The sequence below is a fragment of the Pleuronectes platessa genome, chromosome 6 (assembly GCF_947347685.1).
Source record: "Pleuronectes platessa chromosome 6, fPlePla1.1, whole genome shotgun sequence".
Classification (NCBI taxonomy): Eukaryota; Metazoa; Chordata; class Actinopteri; order Pleuronectiformes; family Pleuronectidae; genus Pleuronectes; species Pleuronectes platessa.
In genome coordinates, this window is record NC_070631.1 from 1,334,410 (window position 1) to 1,350,882 (window position 16,473).

At 42.6% G+C, this 16,473-nt stretch overlaps 2 protein-coding genes across 6 annotated transcripts; one reads left to right on the top strand and one right to left on the bottom strand.

Moving 5' to 3' along the window:
* Positions 1-378: 378 nt before the first annotated feature.
* Positions 379-16,428, top strand: LOC128443131 (E3 ubiquitin-protein ligase TRIM35-like). 5 transcript variants are annotated; one of them, XM_053425889.1, is made up of 3 exons: positions 379-700; positions 14,234-14,481; positions 14,569-16,428. In XM_053425889.1, the coding sequence occupies exon 3, from the start codon at positions 14,586-14,588 to the stop codon at positions 15,972-15,974; it is 1,389 nt and encodes a 462-aa protein (XP_053281864.1). In that variant the 5' UTR covers positions 379-700; positions 14,234-14,481; positions 14,569-14,585; the 3' UTR covers positions 15,975-16,428. The 5 variants fall into 5 exon arrangements, with proteins under 5 accessions (XP_053281864.1, XP_053281862.1, XP_053281863.1 ...); XM_053425887.1 differs by having other exon boundaries at positions 14,257-14,481; XM_053425888.1 differs by having other exon boundaries at positions 14,289-14,481.
* LOC128443136 (dynein regulatory complex subunit 7) lies at positions 2,493-6,712 on the bottom strand. Its single transcript, XM_053425898.1, has 7 exons — positions 6,508-6,712; positions 6,210-6,422; positions 5,891-6,001; positions 5,670-5,780; positions 4,571-4,765; positions 3,321-3,460; positions 2,493-3,208 (listed from the first exon to the last, which is right to left on the bottom strand). The coding sequence occupies exons 1-7, from the start codon at positions 6,685-6,687 to the stop codon at positions 3,121-3,123; spliced, it is 1,038 nt and encodes a 345-aa protein (XP_053281873.1). The 5' UTR covers positions 6,688-6,712; the 3' UTR covers positions 2,493-3,120.
* Positions 16,429-16,473: the final 45 nt, after the last annotated feature.

Here is a 16,473-nt window from a genome sequence, read left to right on the forward strand (position 1 = left end):
CTCTTCTTCATCCCTTCATCACGGTTTCTTTTAATCCACCATATGGACTCTGCAGCTCTGGGCCTTTTGAGGGCATAGTTGTTACCACTGGCACAGTGTGTGTATAATATTCAAATAAATATAATATTAAATATGTTTCTGCTGGACACATTTATTGAATGCCCAAAGTCACATCATATAATGGTGTCACACTTAAGGTATAATAATCACAGCACAATGTACAATCATTTGATGATGTCAGACTTTTTACTGCACTCACACAAATGAGCCAACTTGATCTGATTTGGATTCATAAAACTTTTGTCTATACAAACCTCTTCTTGACAAAGTTAATATTTTATAATAACTTATCTTTACTTCAGGCGAACGAACTCTGAACATTGAACCCTCAGCAGATCACGATCATATTCAAGGAGCTATTTTACAACCAAGTCTCTTCTCTGTGTGAACTTGTTGCTGCCAAATGACTTTTGACCAGTTATCAAATCCAAGGCTTGAATTACTTTTTACAATCGTGTCCTGACACACCTGAGAAACCAGGAAGCATCTGTTCCTCCCTGAAGAGACGCAGGCTGAAAACCAGACGATCACATTCACCTTCCAAACCAAACTGAACCAAACCAGACCAGACGTCCTGAGTGAGTCCAGCTACAGGAGAGAAGAGTCAAACTACAACCTGCCGACGCTCCACACACTGACCGTGAGTTTAACAAACACCTCGACTCAGAGGGGAAGTGAACCTCAGTGAAGTTCATGGAGCTGTGACTGACTGACTGTCTGTTTTCAGCTTCACCTGGAGACTCAATGGCTTCCAGATCAGAAGAGGATCTCTGCTGTTCCGTCTGCCATGATATCTTCAGAGATCCTGTCATTCTGTCATGTAGCCACAGCTTCTGTAAAGACTGTGTGAAGAGCTGGTGGAAAGACAAAGAAGTAAAAGAGTGTCCACTTTGTAAGAGAAGATCTTCAAAGTCTCATCCACCCTGTAACCTGGTGTTGAAGAACCTGTGTGAGACCTTCTTACAGGAGAGAGATCAGAGCTCTTCACCTGCTGTCTGCAGTCTGCACTCAGAGAAACTCAGACTCTTCTGTCTGGACCATCAGCAGCCAGTGTGTCTCATCTGCAGAGATTCAGAGAAACACACCGGCCACACAATCAGACCCATCGATGAAGCTGCACCACAACACAAGAAGCAGCTTCAGGAAACTCTGGAGCCCTTGAAGAAGAAGTTACAGAGTTTTGAACGTGTTAAAGTAAAGTTTGAACAAACAGCAGAACACATTAAGGTCCAGGCCGGACTCACAGAGACGCAGATCAAGGAGCAGTTTAAAAAGCTTCATCAGTTTCTGGAGGAGGAAGAGGAGGTCAGGATGGCTGCACTGAGGGAGGAAGAGGAGCAGAAGAGTCAGATGATGAAGGAGAAGATTGAGTCTCTGAGCAGAGACATCACGTCTCTTTCAGACACAATCAGAACCACAGAGGACGAGCTGAGAGCTGAAGACGTCTCGTTCCTGCTCAACTACAAGGCTGCAGTGGAACGAGTCCAGCAGCGCCCCCTGCTGGATGATCCACAGCTGGCCTCAGGAGCTCTGATAGACGAGGCCAAACATCTGGGCAACCTCTGCTTCAACATCTGGAACAAGATGAAGGACGTGGTCTCCTACAGTCCTGTGGTTCTGGACCCAAACTCTGCTAATCCAGTATTCGTCCTGTCTGAAGATCTGACCAGTTTGAGACGAGGAGAGAGACAGAAGCTTCCTGACAATCCAGAGAGGTTTGAAAAATACGTGTCCGTCCTGGGATCTGAGGGTTTTAACTCAGGGACTCACAGCTGGGACGTCCTGGTTGGAGACAGTACTGACTGGTTCCTGGGTATGTCAGCAGAGCCTGTCCCGAGGAAGGGAAAGGAAGAGTCTGGATTATGGGTAATATTGTTCAGTGAAGGTAAATACTCAGCATGGTCACCATCAGGATTATCTGTTCTCTCTGTGCAGAAGATCCAGAGGATCAGAGTGAAACTGGACTGGAACAGAGGAGAACTGTCGTTCTTTGATCCTGATACTAACAAACACATTCACACCTTAACACACACTTTCACTCAGAAGATGTTTCCACACTTTAACACTACAGATCATCATCACCCATTGAAGCTGTTACCTGTGAAAGTCTCTGTGACTCTGGATCAGAGCCGTTAGAGATAAAGATTTTATTCATCATGTTTATTTCTTCAAGAGAAATCTGCTGAATTTAAAAGTTAAACTCGTTATTCTAAAGCTGTGTTTATTTCTTCTTTTACTTTTCACTCATTTTTATTTCTCCTGTCGACTTTTCCACGTGTGTAAAAAGATTTGATTATTTTCTGAACTTTATCTTTGGTTTGTTTTTTACTTTCATGGAAAATGTTTTCTATCATTTAGATTTTGTGTGGATCCATGAAGTCGAGCAAACTGATGAAGATCCACATAAAAACACATTTATCAATAACAGCTGATCATTGTTCACATTCAACAAACTTTATTAAAACTCACACATGTGACATGATTCATGTTTAATCACATAAAGTCTGTTCACATATGAAATAATCCAACATGTATGAACATTTGTCTGTTTGATGTGATGAAGCCAAAATGATTCGGTTTGTAAAAGTGTTTATTCAACAGCAGCCGAGTGATGTGATTTTAATATTGTGATCAAAATAATAAAAACTATGAAACAGAAACAGAGTTTTGATCTTTTTCATTAGAAGAGAAACTATCTTCATAGTTTTGATCTGACCTTTGATTCCAGGGTCACTCACTCACACAGTGTTTACACAGTAGGTCACATGTTCTGATGATCACTTTGATTTGTCTTTGGAGGGAGGAGTTATGATTTCAGGTTTTCTATCTGTCCGTCACATTCTTGGAAAGTTGAAGTTTCAACAAATCCCAGAGAGAAATTCTTCAAATTCACAAATTTCGTCAAACGTTCACATGGACTCAGGAATGAACTGATTAGGCTTTAGTGGTCAGGGGTCAAAGGTCACAGTGACCAGATACAAATAAAATATGTGACTGAAATCGCTGTAAGGTTTAATGAAATAATCTGATAGGTATTTGGAGCGGAGGCTGCTGATTGGCTCAGCTGAGCAGGTGAGGAGCCAATCGAGGGTCTTCTCTCAGCCTCTCGTCGAGAGCTTGATACTTTAGAGGAGCTTCTTCCTGGTGCCTGGAACAAAGACATGGAAACATTAAAGATGAAGAATCCTCCTGATTTTATTCTATGGAAAAAACTGATGTTCTGTGTGTGTGTGTGTGTGTTTGTGTGTGTGTGTGTGTACATTTTGAGCCGTCTCATGGCGACACGTATCTGGAGAGTTCTGTCGGAGCAGTAGGTCTGGTATTCGTCCTCCTGGTGCTCCGTCATGTCCAGCTGGTTCTGCTGGTACCACTGTTGTTTCCTCTGCAGCTGCTGCGTCTCCTGAACAGTTTAAAGGTTCAGATGAAGAGTCTCTAAATCCTCAGGTTCATCACAGACTCTCTAACGTGTCTCTGTTCTGCTTCAGGTTCACGGACCTCCTCAGAAAAATGCTGTTAAACTCCACAATATCTGCCCCTCATGTATTTATGTATTCATCATTTATTAAACCACTGAGAAATAACCGCAAGGAATGTTTACATTTGTAGATTTGAAAATGAGTTAGGGTTTATATTTAAATCTTTTTTGAGAGTTTTCTTTTTGTTCTGAGAAGAGGGCCGTCATTATGGTTTAGGGGTTGTCCATCTCCTTGTAAATACTTCACAGGGTTTCATCAGTAGTATTTAATTAGGTTTAAATACTACACAGGGTTTTGTCAGTAGTATTTCATAGGTTCAAATACTACACTGGGTTTTATCAGTAGTATTTCATTAGGTTTAAATACTACACAGGGTTTTATCAGTAGTATTTCATTAGGTTCAAATACTACACAGTGTTTTATCAGGAGTATTTCATTAGGTTTAAATACTACAGAGGGTTTTATCAGTAGTATTTCATTAGGTTCAAATACTACACAGTGTTTTATCAGGAGTATTTCATTAGGTTAAAATACTACAGAGGGTTTTATCAGGAGTATTTCATTAGGTTTAAGTACTACACAGTGTTTTATCAGGAGTATTTCATAAAGTTTAAACATTATGGTTTAGGGTTTGTCCATCTCCTTGTTGTGAACATGATATCTGAAGAACTCCTTGAGGAGATTTCTATACATGTTAGCACGTGTTATCTCAAGAACATCTCAAGAGAATCCTTTGAAATTTAAAAACACATTTTCACATCTTCAACTACAAATTGACTGACTAGATATCGGTGGTCAAAGGTCAAATGTCACCCCGACCTCATATGAGTGTGAGAAACATGTCAGCTCAAAGTGCACTGGTTGGTGTATGACCACAGGAGGTTCACTCTAGATGTTACATGGTCCCTATGATAAAGAAATGAAGTAAACTTAATGATACACCTGAAACCACCTGTGATCATCTTCTGAGTCCAGAGTCAGTTCAGGAGAAACAACAGCTGTAACACAACATGACTCGTGAACCTGTGCTGTACCTTTTGGTAGCGCTCCTGGATCAGGTTGGCGTCCTCCACCAGCTTCTGCTTGAACTCTGACAGACACTCCTGGTGGAGCTGCCTGGCGTCCTCAGCGCTCAGAGGGTCTGAGAGGTCGAGTCTCATGAGGAGCGGAGCCAGGATGTCCTTCTCATTCTCATGAAGCCAGCTCTGCTCCTCTGCAGCCTGACGCTCCTGGAGGAGAAGATCAGGTGATGAAGGGAGGTTCACACCTAGAAGAGGCTGGACAACTTTAAACTCTGAGTCTGTTTGACCTGAATGTTGTTGTCACTTCACTCAGGAGGTTGTGTTATCACCACTGTTTGTCTATTTGTCTGCAGAGTTTTTTTAAAGACCACAATGAATGAAAGATACGATCATATGTCAAGTACCAGAGTTATGAAGGAATATCAGAGACATAACTGAAGATAATGTGAAGAACCAGCGGAGAGAAGAACCCTGGAAACACCAGAGTACCTCTCAGACACAGTTCTGACTGAGTTCATATTGGTCTTTGTAGTTTTATTAAAGCGTGTTATTAATATCTGTGTCACTCATAAGAACTATAACACACAGAGACGTTACAGACTAAACATGACACCAAGAAAAGTGTCTTCAAAAACCAGAATCACGTCCCTGTGGTGAACGTTTGGTTGAAGATTCTCTAGATTCTCTTGATTTCCTTCTTGAGTCCAAGTGAACATTTGTTCTGAATTTGAAGTAATTCCCTAAAAGAGTTTTTGAGATCCTGACACTGGGCGGTGGAGGAATAAAAAACATGGGATATTTGATGGGACTGATATTTGATGCAGATCGATAATAAAAATCTGATCAGTCAGATTTAAATGTGGTTTCATGGAGGTTCTGATCTGTTCAGCTGTTACAGAAACAACCATCTGAGATCCGGTCAGGACGTCTGGTTGAATCTAAGGAGACTGTTGGGACTTGGTGAAGGTTCTACATTATCACATTAAGAGATATTTCTAAATTAATTATCAGAATTATTCTGTGGGAAGGTAAATAGATATGACATAATAAATATAAAATAAGGTTAAATATGAGGCAGGTTATAAGTAGGTTCACTTTGAGGTTATCTCACCATGTCCTGTCTCTTGCTGCGGGCCCTGGCAGCTCCTGTCGTGGTCCAGGGACAGAAGAAGAGCTGAACGTCTCCCTCCTCTTCCTCTCTGCACGACACGATGTCTCTCACCTGCTCACAGGAGAAGAGGTCACAAGGTCGGCTGGCGTCAGAGTCGCACAGTCACTGAGGAACACGTTTGTTCTGGACATGGAAACAAGAGAACGAGAGAACGTCTTCACCTCCTTCAGAGATTCTTCAATCTGATGAACAACCATCTCTTCATCCTTCATCAGAGAAACCAGCATCTCGTACAGAGTCAGGGTCTTAACAGGCGTATCGGAGAGGCCCACCTAGACACACACACACACACACACACACACACACACACAGAGTCAAATACACACATGTTGTCATATGATCCCAGAAGCAGCAGACTGGGAAAGCTACTATGTGTGTGTGTGTCTCTGTGTGTGTGTGTGTGTGTGTGTGTGGGTGTGTGTGTGTGTGTGTGTGTGTGTGTGTGTGTGTGTGTGTGTGTGTGTGTGTGTGTGTCTGCACCATGAAGCTGGACACCATGTCCTGGGTGAAGTCCTCAGCCTTCTTCTGCTCCGTGGCCTCTCGTGGTTTGATGAAGCTCCGGTGCGATGGGATGAAGGTGTCGGCGTCCAGATGATACGTCACCTCGATGCGTCTCTGCGCCAACAGGAAGACGCGCTCCGCCACGTCCTGATTGGCCGGTTTGGAACTGTCCCTGTGGAAACGCTCCACCACCTGATGTGAGACGGACAACACACGTCGTTACACCTCATCAGATCTGATTTGTTGACATGTCCACTTCCTGTTCACGCAGCTGTACCTGGATCAGGCGTGTGGCCGGTTCAGAGTTCACGTGTTCTCCTGAGAACTGGACGTGTCGGCCGAAGTGGACTCGCCTGTAGTAGAGGGAGTCGGCGCGGCGCTGGAAGGTCTCCGTCATTTCCCCCGGGGACACCAGCCTCTGCACCAGGTTGTCCACACGTATGCTGCAGAACTTCATCTCGTGCACGCCCTCTGTGGTCAGGGACTCGAACCTGTGAACTGAGGATGAGTCCAGAGACAGGAAGTTAAACCACAGAGGGAACTTTCCTCCCCCGGGAATTTACCAATTTGTTTGTGTGCGTTGTCTATGTCCCACCCAGCGGTAATGCGGGCAGGGCAGCAAATCTAATCGCAGACTGTGTTCACCGTCATCTAGAAAGCAAGCCTGATGCCCCAATGATGATACTTGGGGATTTCAATCATTGCAGCTTAAATAAAACGCTGCCAGGATTTGACCAATATGTGAAGTGCAGCACCAGGAATAATAATATACTGGACAAATGTTATGGGAATATTAAAGATGCATACACTGCCAGAGCCAGACCTCCACTTAAAAACTCAGACCATAACGTAATTCAGCTGCTTCCCACATATCGGTCTGTTTTTAAATCTACCAAACCGGTCACTCAGACGGTGAAGGTATGGACTAATGATAAATTGGAGGAGCTGAAGGGATGCTTCCTTTGTACGGATTGGGATATCTTTCTCAAGGATACGGACATAGACAGTGCTACAGAAGCAACTACTGATTACATCAATTTTTGCATTGAGTCTGTCATACCCACAAAGACAATTAAACGGTATCCCAACAATAAATCTTATTTTACCCCTGACATTATGGACTGTATTAAAAGGAAAAAAGGCGCTTTCAAGTTGGGGGATAAAGCGGCGGTCCGAGCGGCCCAAAAGGACCTAAATCTGAAGATAACAGCAGCGCGCCATCAACATAAAGAACGGGCAGAGCAAAACTTGGCGGAATGCAATACTAAGAAACTTTGGGACTCAATTAGACATATGACGAACATGGACGCGAAAAAGAAACCTCTGTTTGCTCATAACGAAATGACCAGGGCAAATGAACTGAACAATTTTTATATGCGTTTTAATGTTGATAACAGTGCAGATTGTGCCGATGTTTTAGAATCTGTGATTTGTGATTTAAATGTGGATAGGATTGTAATTGATCTGGAAACAGTCATTAAAACTTTTAAAACTATTCAGATTAAAAAGGCAACAGGTCCAGACGGCCTGTCAGCTTTTATTTTGAAATCTTTTGCAGAGGAACTGTCCCCGGTCTGGGTGAAACTATTCCAGTTTTCCATGGACACTTATACAGTGCCAAGACTATGGAAAAAATCTATTATACTACCCATACCTAATAAAGGTCAGTCCCCAGGAGGACAATGATTACCGGCCGGTGGCCATCACCTCAAATGTTTTTAAATCATTAGAGAAGATCATGATAGAGAAGCTTCGAACAGCTGTGCAACCAGCGCTTGATAAATATCAATTTGCCTACACCAAAAACCGCAGCACAAGTGATGCCATAGCGACTGTAATGCATCTTGTTCTGAAGCACCTAGAAAATCCAGCTGGATATGCTATAGACTTCTTTTTGTTGATTTTAGTTCCGCTTTTAATCTCATTCAACCACACATTCTTTTGAAGAAATTAGTTCAGCTAAATGTCAATCCTTTCTTAATTCGGTGGTACTATTCTTTTTTATCGAATAGGCCACAGAAGGTTAAGTTTAACTCAGCTTTGTCTGATCTGGCTGTATGCAGCACTGGTGCCCCCCAGGGGTGTGTTAGTTCACCTTTTCTGTACACGTTGTATACCAACGACTGTGTCAGTTCTGAGCCAAATCAATTCACAGTAAAATTTTCTGATGACACTGTCATACTTAGCCTGCTCACCAAACATACTAATTTGAGTGTTCATCAACTTGCGGTTGACAAGTTTGTCAACTGGTGTGATGCCCACTCGCTGCTCATTAATACAACTAAAACTGTTGAGATGTTGTTGGATCCTAGATCAATGGGAGACCAGAGCCCTGTGGCTGTCCATGGCCAGGACATTGTGCAGGTCAAAACATTCAGGTACCTTGGTGTCCATGTTGACAGCGATTTGAGATGGGGCACACAGGTGGCCAATGTTTGTGCCAAAATTCACCAACGTCTCCATTTCCTACGTAGGCTCAGAGTATTTGGAGTTTGCAAAAATATTATGCTAATTTTTTATAGAGCAGCAATTGAGTCAATACTCCGCTATGGTATCACCAGCTGGTTTGGTAACCTATCTGTTAAATCTAGAGCTGAAATCTCAAGCCTTGTCAAAACTGCTGGCAAGATTATGGGAATAACACCCCCCCTAAATCCACAGGACCTTTTTGAGCAGGCGACGATCAGACAGGCAAATGCCATTTTAACAGATAGTTCTCATGTGCTGAATAGTGAATATACTCTCCTGAACTCTGGAAGGAGATATAGGCTTCCCTTGTGCAGGCACAATCGATACAAACATTCCTTTGTGCCTGTATCAACCAAACTTCTCAACAGCAGGAAATGATTGCAATGTTTCTGTATATGTATACGAACATAGGCTATGTGTATATGGAAATGAATGTATTATGAGTCAAACTATGGACATACTGTATGTGAGTGAACGGATTAATGTATGCTTGAGGTTATGTGATGCTGATATGAATGTATATTTATGATTACAGTTAGAGTAGCGGTGTGGAAGCATGTGAATGCGTTCACGTCGGCTTGCTGCATGTGCAGGATTGTCTAGTGGTCTGTTTACTCCACCAGACTTTTAACTTGATGTTCTTTTTGTACTGTATGTGTTTTTATGTATGCAACATGTTCCCTGTCTTCACGACAAATTTCTCCCTGGTGGAGACCAATAAACTAACCTAACCTAACCTAACCTAACCTAACCTGTTTACGAAGTTCTTGCACATTTTCACGATAAATCGCCTCCTCTTCGTGACTGCAACTGGTGAAGGTTAGTTGAAGGTTCGTCAGATTTGATTTACTGTTTCATTAGGTTTAAATACTACAAAGGGTTTCATCAGAAGTATTTCATTAGGTTTAAATACTAAACAGGGTTTCATCAGTAGTATTTCAATAGGTTTGAATACTAGACATGGTTTCATCAGAAGTATTTCATTAGGTTTAAATACTACACAGGGTTTCATCAGTAGTATTTCATTAGGTTTGAATACTAGACAGGGTTTCATCAGAAGTATTTCATTAGGTTTAAATACTACACAGGGTTTCATCAGTAGTATTTCATTAGGTTTAAATACTACACAGGGTTTCATCAGTAGTATTTCATAGGTTCAAATACTACACAGGGTTTCATCAGTAGTATTTCATAGGTTCAAATACTACACGTGTTTTCCTCATGAGCTGACGATGAAGGAGCGATGATGTTCGATTCCCCTGGGCCACAAGTCCGTATCATATCAAGTGGCACTACCCAGAATCCTTAGGTGTAATAGCGACTCCTCTGATTGGTGGAGCTCAGTGTTATTGTGATGAGTTGAGAGAACAGATCGTGAGGTTTGAACTTTTACACAAGAGGTCGAAAGGTCGTCCACGTCTGAATCGTTCTGTCGTCACGTTGTCGACCTCGTTGACCTCTCGCTCCTCCAGGTGGTCGGTTCTGTGTTGATACCACTCCTTCACCATGAGGACCTCAGTGCCTTCAACACACACACACACACACACACACACACGCACACACACACACATAGAGGGTTACTAAGACGTCTTCAGATATAAAAGTTCTGAAGAGTTTTTACAGTTTTTGAGTCGATCGCTCACAGTCCAGGTCTTTGTATGAAACCAGTCGTGTGGTCAGACCGTTCGGCCTCAGGTACGGAGCGAACCTCTCCACCTCTGCTTTCCTGTAGCGAGTCCGCTTGTGTCCTCCCGGCCAGCGAGTCTCCAGGTCTGAGGAGGAGACAACAGGATCATCAGGAGAGAGAGAGAGAGAGAGAGAGAGAGAGAGAGAGAGAGAGAGAGAGAGAGAGAGAGAGAGAGAGAGAGAGAGAGAGAGAGACACAGAGACACAGAGAGAGAGAGAGAGAGAGAGAGAGAGAGAGGGAGAGCTTCATGTGGTGTGGTTGTCGCTCTACCTTTTTTTGTGATGCTGATATCACTGACCCAGGATCTGGGCATCTCAAAAGCCTGCTCCTCCAGCTCCTCCAGCTCCTCCTTCAACATTGTGTTGTGGTTAAAATTGTGTTTCAGTGCATGAACACACAATAACAGACAGACACACATGAACACACACACCTGCACATCCGGGGTCATCTTGTACAGCTTCTTATTTGAGGCCTCGTGAATCAGCTGCTTTTTGCTCGTTGCTCCGAACAGGAGCGGCTCCCACATGTTCACGTCCTCCAGGTCAAACCCCAGATCCTGCTCACACACACAGACACACACATGTTTACTCAGTTGTCGGCTAAGGAGGTGGGCTTGTCAGTTGTCAAGGAGGTGTTGCTGGTCCTGGACCTGTTCCACTCCAGGACCAGTAGGAGAGCAGGCTGATCCTTCTCATCCCGGTCACCACCTGTTCCAGAGACTCCCGTCCGGTAAAAGGTTCCGGGCCTTCAGGACTAAAACCTCCCCATGGCAGTGGAGCTCACAAACAAGCCATCTGCATCAAACTGACTCTGCTGACCCCCCCCCCCACCTTTTACATAATTTATAATTTATATATTATTGGCACTACCACCAATCTCTGCACCTTAGCACCGCACGTGCCCATAACTCTGTTGCTGTATATGTTTTGTTCTATATTGTTGTTTTATGTTGAGTGCACCAACAAACATTTCCTGTATTCTGATCCTGATTCTGATTTGTTGTCCCGTGATCAGAGGGTTGCTGGTTGAACGTCCACAGTTGAAGTGTCTTTGAGCAACACACTGAAGCCCAACCCGCTGACCCTGTGACATGATGTTGTGTGAACGTGTGTTTCTCTCTTGAACTCACGCTGCAGCCGCTCCTGCAGTCCTGCATGTTGACGTAGTAGTTGTGGTTGTTCCACACGCTCTCGATGCCCAGGAAGTGGGCGGAGCCGGTGCTGTGGCGGGCGCCGGTCAGCGGCTCGATGAAGAAGTTCTCCTGGACGCTGCGACTCCCTGACAGAACCAGAACCCAGCAGTGCAGCCGGAGGCCCCGGAGCCGGTCGGCCGGACGCTGCTCGCTCTGCTGAGGACGGATTCAGATCTGTGATCCACTTTATTAACGTTTGAATCAATGAAGGACGATGGTCAGTTTATTACTGTTGCTGGAGGGTTTCAACCAGATTGTAACTTTAATCACTGAAGGAAAACTGACAACATTCAAAGAAAAGAGATTTCAGCTGCTCTGTTTCAGTTGTTTTCATCTTTGTGTTTACTTGTCAACACTTTGTGTTTGTGTTTGTGTCAGATGATCTCGTCACCTCATCAGGTTTCAGATTTTCAAGCAGCGCCGCCTCAGCGCTCGGTTTCTTCTTCTGCTCTTCTTGTGTCATGAAGTGACTCTTCAGCGACCTCTGAGGTTTCTCTTTGTATTTGTTCTCCTGTGACTCCTCTGAGATCACACTCTGACCAGAGAAACACAAAGAACACACACAAACACACACATCATCTTAATTAATATGTTTAATATTTACTTATCAGTGAATCGAAACACAAGAAGATGAAGATTTCTTCACAAGAATTACGAAGAAGTGACTTCAAACAATATTAAAACAATTTCATTTATATATAAGTTTCAGTTTGAAGTATTCCTTATACATTATACAACTAATATTATCTTATTGATATTATTAATTATGGTTATAATACAGTTAATGTGATTAAAATTATTATTTTTATAATTTCCAGACAAAAATGACTGGGTTAGTTGATTTCCCGCCCGCTGAACAATGCATCATGTTTTTTAAGCTTATTTCATGTTTTGTATGAAAGTAACTTTGATCTGTAGCAGATAAATAAGTGTAGTGGAGTATTTTGTACAATATTAAGTATAAAAGAGAATCAAGTAAAGTACGAGTACCTCCAAACACAGATCTTCATTAAATGTACTTTTACTAAGACCTACAGAGGGCGTACCTGCACCGGGGTGATAATATCTGGTGTAGTACCCGAAGAGCTGCAGAGACCTTGCATGCTGCACATTTGTGTGTGTGTGCATGAAAGGTTTCTTCACCTCTTTTCCTTCCCTCTGAAAGGTAGAGCAGCCCCTGATGTCCTCACCCCCCACTGGGGCAGCAGCGTCACTGGGGGAGGTCTGCAGCTTTAGGCTGGTCAATTTGAGGACAACCTGCACAACACCTATTGTTTTCTTCTCTCAACTAAAGATGACCTACACCTGCTTGCAGTTGGCAGTATCACTGCTAAGTGTCATGGACCCACTCCTTCACCCTGTAAACTGCTGCTTCATTTGACTTTGACTTGACTATGTTATATGTATACATATATTCATATTCAAATTATTTAATTTAATATTCCATTCACCCTGTAAACTACTGCTTCACTTGACTACGTTATATGTTACGATGTGATGTTATATTTTATGTTAGATAGCATGTTGTTTTTTTCTATCCTCTGAAACAGTCACCATGGACATTCTGCTCCCGAATCATACAAATACACTTACTTCACATATACTTATCTTATTTAATATTCCCCACTTCTTCACCCTGAAAACTGTTGCTTCATTTGAATTTATTTGACTATGTTATATGTTATACATATATTCATATTAGTTAATTTAATATTCACTTGACTGTGTTATATGTTATATGTTACAATGTTAAGTTATATGTTATGTTACATAGTATGTTATTTTTTTTCATTTTGTAAAGTCGCCTACTGCGTAGATGTTTGCTGCCATGTCATAAGAATTTCACTGCTCAGATTACGCTGTTATTGGTGCATGTGACAATAAACTTTGATTTGATTTGATTTGATAATGTTGAGTTAATTTCTATATTAGTTATGATTGCTTGAAGAAATGTCACATCTGAAGCCACACCTCTGCTCTTCTTCATCCCTGCAATCACGCTTTCTTTTAATCCACCATATGGACTCTGCAGCTCTGGGCCTTTTGAGGGCATAGTTGTTACCACTGGCACAGTGTGTGTATAATATTCAAATAAATATAATATTAAATATGTTTCTGCTGGACACATTTATTGAATGCCCAAAGTCACATCATATAATGGTGTCACACTTAAGGTATAATAATCACAGTAAAATGTAAAATCATTTGATGATGTCACACTTTTTACTGCACTCACACAAATGAATGAGCAAATTTGATCTGATTTGGATTTATAAAACTTTCTTTTATTTTCTGACATAGTTTCCATTTGCTTCTGTCTCTTTAATGTGACTTCAGCTCTGCAGTTACATCACAGACTCCCCCCCCCCCCTGCATTTCCTGTTTATGTTTAACTTTCACTTTCACCGACCTCTGAATTTAACAACCAAGTCTCTTTTCTGTGTGAACTTGTTGCTGCCAAACGACTTTTGACCAGTTATCAAATCCAAGGCTTGAATGACTTTTAACAGTCGTGTCCTGACACACCACAATATGTACAGTGAATGTATTGCACATGACCCGTAGATATTGCACAGGCAGATGAATCAGACAGTTAAGAGTTAAAGTGTTAGAGTTAAGTCCATGAGGGGGGTGCATAGTTTTAACTGGCAGCAGAGCTGCTTGTACATTTGTTTCAGGTTTTACTGGTTTTATCATCCAGCATCTCCAGCTCCACCCTCTCCTGACACACCTGAGAAACCAGGAAGCATCTGTTCCTCCCTGAAGAGACGCAGGCTGAAAACCAGACGATCACATTCACCTTCCAAACCAAACTGAACCAAACCAGACCAGACGTCCTGAGTGAGTCCAGCTACAGGAGAGAAGAGTCAAACTACAACCTGCCGACGCTCCACACACTGACCGTGAGTTTAACAAACACCTCGACTCAGAGGGGAAGTGAACCTCAGTGAAGTTCATGGAGCTGTGACTGACTGACTGTCTGTTTTCAGCTTCACCTGGAGACTCAATGGCTTCCAGATCAGAAGAGGATCTCTGCTGTCCCGTCTGCCATGATGTCTTCAGAGATCCTGTTGTTCTGTCATGTAGCCACAGCTTCTGTAAAGACTGTTTGAAGAGCTGGTGGAAAGAGAAAGAAGTAAAAGAGTGTCCACTTTGTAAGAGAAGATCTTCAAAGTCTCAACCACCTTGTAACCTGGCGTTGAAGAACCTGTGTGAGACCTTCTTACAGGAGAGAGATCAGAGCTCTTCACCTGCTCTCTGCAGTCTGCACTCAGAGAAACTCAGACTCTTCTGTCTGGACCATCAGCAGCCAGTGTGTCTCGTCTGCAGAGATTCAGAGAAACACACCGACCACAGATTCAGACCCATCGATGAAGCTGCACCACAACACAAGAAGCAGCTTCAGGAAACTCTGGAGCCCTTGAAGGAGAAGTTACAGAGTTTTGAACGTGTTAAAGTAGAGTTTGAACAAACAGCAGAACACATTAAGGTCCAGGCCGGACTCACAGAGACGCAGATCAAGGAGCAGTTTAAAAAGCTTCATCAGTTTCTGGAGGAGGAAGAGGAGGCCAGGATGGCTGCACTGAGGGAGGAAGAGGAGCAGAAGAGTCAGATGATGAAGGAGAAGATTGAGTCTCTGAGCAGAGACATAACGTCTCTTTCAGACACAATCAGAACCACAGAGGACGAGCTGAGAGCTGAAGACGTCTTGTTCCTGCTCAACTACAAGGCTGCAGTGGAACGAGTCCAGCAGCGCCCCCTGCTGGATGATCCACAGCTGGCCTCAGGAGCTCTGATAGACGAGGCCAAACATCTGGGCAACCTGAGCTTCAACATCTGGAACAAGATGAAGGACGTGGTCTCCTACAGTCCTGTGGTTCTGGACCCAAACTCTGCTCATCCATGGCTCGTCCTGTCTGAAGATCTGACCAGTTTGAGAGGAGGAGAGAAAAAGAAGCTTCCTGACAATCCAGAGAGGTTTGATTATTACGCCTCAGTCCTGGGATCTGAGGGTTTTAACTCAGGGACTCACAGCTGGGACGTCCTGGTTGGAGACAGTACTGACTGGTTCCTGGGTGTGTCAGCAGAGCCTGTCCCGAGGAAGGGAGAGGAAGAGTCTGACGAATGGGTAATAATGTTCCGTGAAGGTAAATACAAAGCATGGTCACCATCAGGAGAATCTGTTCTCTCTGTGCAGAAGATCCAGAGGATCAGAGTGAAACTGGACTGGAACAGAGGAGAACTGTCGTTCTCTGATCCTGAAACTAACAAACACATTCACACGTTCACACACACTTTCACTCAGAAGATGATTCCATTCTTTAGCACTGGAGATCATCATCCATTGAAGCTGTTACCTGTGAAAGTCTCTGTGACTCTGGATCAGAGCCGTTAGAGATAAAGATTTTATTCATCATGTTTATTTCTTCAAGAGAAATCTGCTGAAATTAAAAGTTAAACTCGTTATTCTAAAGTTTTGTTTATTTCTCCTTTTACTTTCTCATTTTTATTTCTGCTGTTGACTTTTCCACGTGTGTAAAATGATTTCATTATTTTCTGATTTTTATCTTTGGTTTGTTTATTACTTTCCACATAAAAACACATTTATCAATAACAGCTGATCATTGTACACATTCAACAAACTTTATTAAAACTCACACATGAGACATGATTCATGTTTAATCACATAAAGTCTGTTCACATATGAAATAATCCAACATATATGAACATTTGTCAGTTTGATGTGTTGAAGCCAAAATGATTCTGTCTGTAAAAGTGTTTATTCAACAGCAGCCGAGTGATGTGATTTTAATATTGTGATCAAAATAATAAAAACTAAGAAACAGAAACAGAGTTTTGATATTTTTCATTAGAAGAGAAACTATCTTCATAAT

Excerpts from the sequence above, each read along its gene's own strand:
- LOC128443131 (XM_053425885.1), top strand. The coding sequence starts at position 805 with ATGGCTTCCAGATCAGAAGAGGATCTCTGCTGTTCCGTCTGCCATGAT.
- LOC128443136 (XM_053425898.1), bottom strand. The coding sequence starts at position 6,687 with ATGAAGTTCTGCAGCATACGTGTGGACAACCTGGTGCAGAGGCTGGTG. Across the intron at positions 6,002-6,209 it reads ACATGGTGTCCAGCTTCATG|GTGGGCCTCTCCGATACGCC; the intron begins GTGCAGACACAC and ends GTGTGTGTCTAG. Across the intron at positions 4,766-5,669 it reads GCAGCAAGAGACAGGACATG|GAGCGTCAGGCTGCAGAGGA; the intron begins GTGAGATAACCT and ends CTTCTCCTCCAG.